We start from the raw sequence: 9021 nt of genomic DNA, 5'->3' as shown, positions 1-9021 counted from the left end.
ATATCATGCTGATGCACCCACATAGACACTACTGCTTTGTCAGTCTGAAATATAGTGTCTCTCTCTCGCTTTCTTTCTCTCTCTCTCTCTCTCTGCTTTGTCAGTCTGAAATAGTCTCTCTCTCTGTGCTTGTCAGTCTGAAATAGTCTCTCTCTCTCTGCTTGTCAGTCTGAAATAGTCTCTCTCTCTCTGCTTGTCAGTCTGAAATAGTCTCTCTCTCTCTGCTTTGTCAGTCTGAAATAGTCTCTCTCTCTCTCTCTGCTTTGTCAGTCTGAAATAGTCTCTGTCTCTCTCTGCTTTGTCAGTCTGAAACCTAGTCTCCCTTTCTTTCTGCTTTGTCAGTATGAAACCTAGTGTCTCTCTCTCTCTCTCTCTCTCTCTCTCTCTCTCTGCTTTGTCAGTCTGAAACATAGTCTCTCTCTCTCTCTCTCACTCACTGCCCCTATTATGCTGGGATCTAATCGTCCTTTCATGAAGATCTGTGATTGAGTCTCGTCACTCAGCCTTGCTAACTTGCTATAAAAGAAAGTGTGAGAAAGCAAAGTATAATTCTGGCTGTTTGAGCCAGACACAAAATGGAAATATGGACTGAAATATGAAAAAGGATTCAGAGATGCGTGACTCTCCGACCCAGGCGTAAGAGTTTAAAGATTGAATATAGACAAAATATTAAAACCGTGATATATCAAGTAACATACAGTCTTTTGCATTATGATACGGATATGTCTTAACAATGACTTGCTTCTCTGATGATGCGTGTAACTGTAAGTGTCGCTGCTCTTTTGTCGGCACTTTCACAACTTTTACCCTGAATTAGAGTGAATTTGATTCTTTTGGTTCGTACGTTATTTGTTTTGTTTCGGGTTCACAGTGCACCAACAGGAACAGAAGAAAGTGTTTTGAGCTGAGAACGTAAATCTCTTTACGCTGTTCTTGCAGGGTCTCATCTTTGTGGTAGACAGCAACGATCGTGAGCGCGCACAGGAAGCTGCCGAAGAGCTGCAGAAGATGGTTAGTGAGCCACGCCCAAATATCACAATATTCAAATCCCTTTGTTGTTGGACTTTACACCCAGTGTGTGTTCACGCTCCACACAACGTGTTAAACTTCCAGTATGATTAAAAAAACCCCAAACAAGTCAGTTATCCAGTTCTTTACACTGCAAATCATTTGGTTTATTATTTAGTGAAATCTAGTAATTTAGTTATCTAAATTTCTACATGGCACAATATCAAGTTGTCATATGTTTAGGAGTAGGATATATATCTATATCTTTAGAACAGTGATACCCAGCTCTGGTCCTGATGGAAACAGTGGATATACTGGCATGTTGTAATTATGTAATTCATTACAATTTTATTTGTATAGTGCTTTTAACAATAACCGTATAATTTTAACAATACTTGTGCTAAATGTGGGATAAACGTGTTCCTTTTCTTTTCTGTCCCACATTGTCGTATTGCTGTTTTCTAACTTCTAACTCATCTTTTTATGTCTGGAATAGCTTCAAGAGGATGAGCTCAGAGACGCAGTTTTGCTGGTGTTCGCAAACAAGCAGGATTTGCCCAACGCCATGGCGATCAGTGAGCTGACGGACAAGCTCGGCCTGCAGACGCTCAGGAGCAGAACTGTAAGTACACTACCAGTCAAAAGTTTAGACACACTCAGTCTTTTATTTTTATTTTCCCCCCACATTTTAGAATAATAATAAAGTCATCAAAACTATGGAGGAACACAAATGGAACTGTGGGAATTATGTCGTGGCGATAAATCCTAAATAAATGAAAAATAATTGAGTATTTTAGCATTTTCAAAGTAGACGGCCTTTTTGCCTAGAATTTCCTGAAATGTATTCTTGGCGTTTTCTCGACCGATTTCTTGAGGAATTTCCCTGCGATGCTTTTTAAACAGTATTAAAGGAGTTAAAGTATTTTGTAAATAAAATGTTAGTTTTCTATTGAAAGAAATGAATACGTTGGCACGATTATATCTTTGTCTACAACCCCGATTTCAAACATTTAATCACACACCTTCAGATCAAAAGGTTTTTAAGCTCATGAACATTTCAGTCGAGTGTCCACAAACTTTTGACCAGTAGTTTATATACAGGCAATCTTCCTCGCTATCCTCTCTCTTCCGCATACACAAACTCACATGCTCAGGAATGGCTAGCATCGCTGTGATTGACGGGGCTTCTGGCAACGATTAGCCATGGCGTGATCTCTTAATAGTTGGGCAAATGCTTTTCTGTTGTACCGCTTGGGAGTTAGGGAATCTTTCATTTAAACCTCTCATAGATCAGGGGTGTTCACCTACAATTTATGAAGGTTGAGCTACAAATTCTTCCCGTAGAAAGATCTGGATAAGGAAGCAACATGACTGAATGGCACCAATGTTTACGTTTGAATGTTCCCACTTTTGATTAGTGATACATGTCATCAAACCATGTCAGTTCACCGATTTTGCCAGAGAGGGTAAATCTATGAAATTGTCAAAGCTCTTCCCTTTCTCAATGAGCTGCCATCAGAAACTTTAAATTACTGTAGATTTGGGCAAAGACGCGTCATGTGACATCACAACGCACATTCAGCCAAAACCCTCTTCAATTCATGTGTCGAACATGAATATGGCTAAAAGGTCTCATTTACCAACAAATATCACCGTGAAATTGCAGTTTCACTAGTTCAAGTAGTTTTAATTTTGAAAAAAAAACAAAGCAAAATAAAGCATTTTTAGCTGCAACAATCTCAAATAAACTCCGTAAAATCCTGTATGGACTCTGACATACTGTAGTTTGACTGTTAGTAACGGGTTGTGAAACGATATAACCTCAGTGTACTCTACTGCCCTGTAATTAATCTGTTATTATGTTTAAATTTGTTATTTTTCTGCTCCAACAGTGGTATGTTCAGGCGACCTGCGCCACTCAGGGAACAGGTTTGTATGAAGGACTGGACTGGCTTTCCGAGCAGCTGAGCAAACGTTAAGCTACATTAATTGGCTCACATGAAGGGGGTGTTTTAAAAAAAGGACATGATCACATAACTGACAGACAATGGATATACTCACTTATATATGTATACACATTAGCTCATGGCTATCAAATTTGCCCCGAAGCAACTTTAGCTTTTTTTTTTTTTTTTTTTTTTTGATCGACTGCTTTTAAGTTCTGTTCATTTCAACATTTCAGTAAGGTGTGTGTAGCTGTATGCCTGTTTTAGTTTGATTTGAAATATATAAGGTGAATTTCAACACGAATCAAGTGATGGGAATGAGAACCTATCCTTAAACATGGGAACATATTTATATTTATACAAACATTTTTTTGCACTCATTCCATTTTTATGTAGCTAAATTTTGCATGCATTTTAATCTGAGCAGCTTCCTTCAATAAATAATGACTTTAGACCAAACTATGTAACGCCAATATGTATAATAACGAGAAGCAGATGGATAACGATGGTTAAAGGGGGGGTTAGAGATTTGTTTTTGTATGAAAATTTGAGTTGACTTACTGATTTATTTGGCCTTAATACAGCTTACTAACTATGATGCCTGACTTGACCATCTCACTATATAACCAGCCTTTACCTGCATTTACAACTGCCTTAAAATATGCTCGTTTCCTGCTCTGTGGCCGTTTTATTTTCATATATAACATTCACCTAAATTGAAAATGACCAAACGAGATATCAGCAGATTTATTTGTATATACGTGCTGAAAGAAGTGCTTTGATATTCCAGTTAACAGTTTGATTTGGGCATCTGCAATCATATCAGTCCTTTTTTTTTTTTTGTCCCTTTCTTTTTTTCTCCATGATTTGTTTCTAATTCCTATTAAAGCCTGAAATAAAATGATTGTGACTTAAAGAAGTTTTGCTTTAGGTTGTGTACCCAAATCTATAATACTTTATTATTTAATTACATCAAGCTGGCATTTACTATCGTTTTCATATTGCACTCCCAGGATAATTTTTTTACGGACTGCTTTCATGATCAAAAAAAGGTTTCATAGCCATCAAAGCTGTTCATGCTCTTTATAGATGTAAATATCACCACAATAATCCATCAGTCAAACAGATTGATAAATCAGAAAGTGAAGTGTTCTACCCTCAGCCGGAGAAGGGAACGTGATTCTGTAGATTTAAAACCCGATCTAGATGTTCACTTGCAGAACGAAAGCTGAGGCTGCGTCTCAACCTTATTTCCATTTGAGGTCGCAGACTAAAGCGATATGGTCAGATGGGTGAGAGACACTGGGAAGGGCCTGGTACGTGGTGACCTCCTCGTGACTGGGCAGAGGAATAACCTGCTCTACCTGCAGTGCCTGCAGCTCAATGAAAACGTAGTCCAGACAACCATTAAAGCCTCCTACGAAGTTGGTGTAGTCCGGTTCTCCACACGCACTGGTCAACTGAAAGGGGCTGTGAAGCTCCATTTGAAGAAGCTCCTCAGGCCCATTAGATGCCCAGTCAGTGTGCTGCTCTGCAATCGAACCCTGACTGAGCAGCTGAAAGAGTCCTGATGATGGTGTGCTGTTGAAATCGCCGCAGAATATCAGAGTGCTGGCGTGTTCTTCCGCCATGACTTTCTTCAGGTGATTTAGGGCCACAGCCATCTGTATTAATCGAACGTTTGATCCTTGGGGAAGAAAAGAAAAGTATTTCTTTAAAGTGTGTGCTTATAATTCAAGTTCAACAGAAATTCAAATCCAATACCAAGGTTTCCTACCTTTAGGGTGCCAGTAGAGATGTGTGTTTGCGACACACACTATCTTTAATGGATCGCATATGGACTGGAAAACAGTTACCTTACCAAGAAGAAAAAAACAATCAAACATAAGCAAATAAAAATGAATATGTATAGCACCCCTTCCTAAACCCAATTACGAAATATTTAATACAAGCATATAATCACAAAAATACCTGAAAGTGTGGTGAGAAAAGGAAACATCATGAATAATTTGGACATTCTGAACAGTCCGCTAAGGGAAGCATAAACCTACAGTGGTGTGGGTATGGAGTAAGCCTTTAAAAGGTCATATGAAGGAAATTATGGGTGTGAGAAAATATGCTTGGTTTCCAGTTCATCAGGTCAACCTACTACAAGTGCATCTCAAAATATTAGAACATGGTGGAAAAGTGTGGTTTTTTCCCCCTAGTTTAATTCAAAAAGTGGAACTTTCATATAGTCTAGATTCATTACACCTAAAGTGAAATACTTCAGGCCTTTTTTTTTGGTTTTAATCTTGATGATTACGGCTTACAGCTCACGAAAATCAAAAATCCAGTATCTCAAAATACTAGAATAAAGAATTTACAATAAAGAAATGTCGACCTTCTAAAAAGTATGTTAATTTATGGCATGGAGGCAATCAGCCTGTGGCACTGCTGAGGTGTTTGTTCTGGAAGCCCAGGTTGCTTTGATAGCGGCCTTCAGCTCGTCTGTATTGCTGGGTCTGGTGTCTCTCATAGATTCTCTATGGGGTTCAGGTCAGGCGAGTTGGCTGGCCAATCAAGCACAGTAATACCATGGTCAGTAAACCAGTTACTAATAGTATTGGCACTGTGGGCAGGTGCAGAGTCCTGCTGGAAAAGGAAATCAGCATGAAGTCCTCTAAAATCTCCTGCTAGACGCTGCAGCGACTCGACTCGAGAAAACACAGTGGACCACCACCAGCAGAGGACATGGCACCTCAAATCATCACTGACTGTGGAAACTTCACACTGGACTTCAAGCAACTTGGATTCTGTGCCTCTCCACTCTTCCTCCAGACTCTGGGACCTTGATTTCCAAATGAAATGCAGCATTTACTTTCATCTTCCCCGTTATTGTGGTTGTGTACTGAACCAGACTGAGAGATTAAAGGCTCAGGAAACCTTTGCAGGTGTTTTGAGTTAATTATCTGATTAGAGCTCTTCTCAGGTCGACATTTCTGTATTAAATTCTTTATTCGAAATTTTGAGATACTGGAGTTTTGATTTCCGTGAGCTGTAAGCTGTAATAATCAAGATTAAAACAAAAAAAAGGCTTGAAATATTTCACTTTGTGTAATGAATCTAGAATATATGAAAGCTCCACTTTTTGAATTAAATTATGGCAAAAAAAACCCCTAACTTTTCCACGATATTCTAATTTTTTGAGATGCACCTGTATATAGGTTCAATGTGCAGTTGCTGACTGCAACCCATATGTTCCTCTACGGATTACCGGACATGTTTTTAGGAGCTGGGAAGAAACCAGAGAACACCCACATGGATGGAACATGTGAAATTCCACAAAGACACCAGTTATGGTAGCAGCGCAACCTGTTTTGCATACTGTGCTCCCTGAATAAAGATTTGCATTAATCAAATCGACAAGATGTTTCAGCCTTGTTTAGCGATTTTTCCCTGACTTGACCCACTTCTTCTTGCTAATCAGATAAGCACCAACCCCTTGTTAAACCTGGATGAACTTTGACCCTGGATGTTGTAAAGAACCGGACCACCACGGTGTGAGTGGTTAGAACTTGTAATACCTGCAACGTTGTACTTCTCTGTACCACCTTCGCTTTCAGCACTGGGTTGGTGGACAGTTTCTCCAGGAGCACTCTATGGAGTGCGTCCATTTCTAAGGCCTCGCTCAACATCACGTCGTGTCTTGACAGCATCTTGAACTTCGATCTCCTGTAAAACGTGGCCAGTCCTTCGTGCTGCTTCTCTTTCACTTTGAACACCCCGTCCATGCCGAATGCGTCCAGTGCAGGTGCCAGGCTATCACCGAAAACTCCTTTATCCACCTCCTGGAGACAGATGATGTCTGCATTATAGCCTGAAAGCTCCTTCTTGATGAGGTTCTGCCTGTAGTCGAGTTCAAGCGCATATGGAGCGCAGTAAGGGTACAGGACTGTTTTAGAGAACTCAGTTTGACTGTAGATGTCTGCTAAGATGTTGTATGTCACAACCCTGGTCGTGGAGTCATTCGTGAGCTTGCAGGTGTACAAGTGTCTGCTGTCAAACGTGCAAACCCCTGGACCAGCCTCCACTGTGCTTAAGGTTACCAGCTCTAGCTCAAGGCCTAACCTGGACTCGTTTCCCGGCATGCATTTCAGCTTCAGTCTCAAGCCCACGTCCATATTGGATGGTGTAAACACTCGGTCGCTTCCTGCTTCCACCCAGGAGTCCTCTTCTCCACGTGTGTGCGCATTTGGAGAGCTCTCCTTGTACCACTTAAACACACAGAACCTCAAATCCCCGAATTCAATCTCCAGTTTGGGGCAGACAGGAAATCCGGCGAGGACTGACGCAGGGAGCTGTGCGGTGGTGAAAGTCGGAGGATTGCGTTCGACTTTGTATTTTGCGTCTCCGATCTGCAGAAGTGCGCCGTCCTGCCACGCGTCGCGGTTCAGTGCGTCTTCAGCCACCAAGTCGCCGTTAAAGTAAAGCCGCACCACCGGTTCAGCCGCATCCGTGTTCGTGTTCTCACCTTTACTCCTCTTCGACTTCTTCCCTTTGCTCTGCGCCTTGATAATACTGTTAGATATCCGGGCCAACACTTTACCCAGCTCCTCTGTTTGCTCCCTCAGCATGTGTCTGTAACTACCGGCCACTGTGAATGAAATAGTCAGCTTGGGCTCCGAGGGCACACAGCGCACAACTGCGCGGTCCATCCTGCTGCAAAACTGTCTGAATAAAATATTATCATCGACTAATATTCTCTTCTGCAACAAAACATAACGCAAATACAGTCTAGAACAGATAGTGCGGCTTAACATGAGGAAGCGTGAGTTTCACAAGTAAGGGCGCAAGAGAGCACTAATCTGTTCTGTATCCCAAACGCCTGAATGATCCCTGTGTAAGTACACTAAATAGGGTACAATAGAAATACATTTGACAACCTTAGATGCCCTACAGAGAGCGATTTGTGATTCATCCTATTGCTACTAGCGACCGGACGCGTCGCTTAATATTTGCGTCATCACGTCGTCCAGAGCAACAATATCCGATTCGACTGTTTGTATAGTGAGGGCGCAAAATTACGACGCAAAAGGCATTAAAGTTTATTAAAGCACGTCAAATATAATAGGATTGTTATTGTTGTTGTTGTTGTTTTCCGAAACAAAAACTTTCAATCTTTAAATTTCTTCAAATATTCTATACAAACGTCGCGGCCGTTAGGTGGCGCGCGCTAACAAACACCAAAATAGCCTATGTGAATAACTTGACCATCATACAGTAGATAGCCATATGTGGTTCTTCCCCAAACTATTGCTACACAAGTGTGTAGAATGTCTGTGTATGCTGTAGTATTACAGTTTCACTTCACTGTATTAAGAGGTCCAAACCTGTTCCAGCATGACAGTGCTTCTGTACACTAATCGAGCTCCATGAAGACATGGTGTGTTAAGGTTGGAGTGGAACACCTTAAGTGTTCTGCACAGAACCCTGAACTCAACTGCACTGAACATCTTTAGGATGAACTGGAACACCGACTGCGCCCCAGACCTCCTCACACAACATCAATGACCGACCTCACTAATGCTCTTGTGTTTGAATGAAATCCCACAAATCCCAACAACCACGTGCCAAAATCTAGCCTTCCCAGAAGAGTAGAGGTTATTATAACGGCAAAGAGGGGGACTAAATCTGGAATGAGATGTTCAACACACACATATGGGTGTGATTGGTCATGTATTGGCTATATAATGTAAAATGTATACACTATACACTTAATACACTATATAATAGTGTACACAATAACAGTACAATAAAATATTATGCCATTTTACAGTCATATTCCATAGGCACTTTATTAGGTACATCTACTTATCTTTGTTCATATTTGGACAAAGTGTTGTTTTTTTCCTCAATTATACACATACAAGTGGCACCAAAATTGTAGGCGTGTCTAATAAAGTGGCAATAAGTGTACACAGTCATTCATTCATTCATTCATTCTTCAGTAAGTGCTCTATCCTAATCAGGGTAGAGATGAAGCTCTATCCTGGGAAAACTGGGTATGAAGGTAGAATACACCATG

The 9021-nt window shown here is 40.8% G+C and overlaps 2 protein-coding genes across 2 annotated transcripts in view; one reads left to right on the top strand and one right to left on the bottom strand.

Moving 5' to 3' along the window:
- Positions 1-3413, top strand: part of arf4a (ADP-ribosylation factor 4a) — a 7139-nt gene extending 3726 nt beyond the window's left edge. Inside the window, exons 4-6 of the mRNA XM_053653224.1 lie at positions 940-1011; positions 1505-1630; positions 2901-3413. Of these exons, the coding sequence (XP_053509199.1) occupies positions 940-1011; positions 1505-1630; positions 2901-2987 (285 nt within the window). The 3' untranslated portion in view covers positions 2988-3413. The remainder of the gene's footprint in view (positions 1-939; positions 1012-1504; positions 1631-2900) is intronic.
- A 610-nt stretch (positions 3414-4023) lies between these two features.
- Positions 4024-7926, bottom strand: pde12 (phosphodiesterase 12). The gene is made up of 3 exons (XM_053653223.1): positions 6521-7926; positions 4732-4810; positions 4024-4641 (listed from the first exon to the last, which is right to left on the bottom strand). The coding sequence occupies exons 1-3, from the start codon at positions 7754-7756 to the stop codon at positions 4202-4204; spliced, it is 1755 nt and encodes a 584-aa protein (XP_053509198.1). The 5' UTR covers positions 7757-7926; the 3' UTR covers positions 4024-4201.
- Between the last annotated feature and the right edge of the window lie 1095 nt (positions 7927-9021).

The sequence above is a fragment of the Ictalurus furcatus genome, chromosome 21 (assembly GCF_023375685.1).
Source record: "Ictalurus furcatus strain D&B chromosome 21, Billie_1.0, whole genome shotgun sequence".
Lineage (NCBI taxonomy): Eukaryota > Metazoa > Chordata > Actinopteri > Siluriformes > Ictaluridae > Ictalurus > Ictalurus furcatus.
This window is presented reverse-complemented; position numbering and strand designations above follow the sequence as displayed.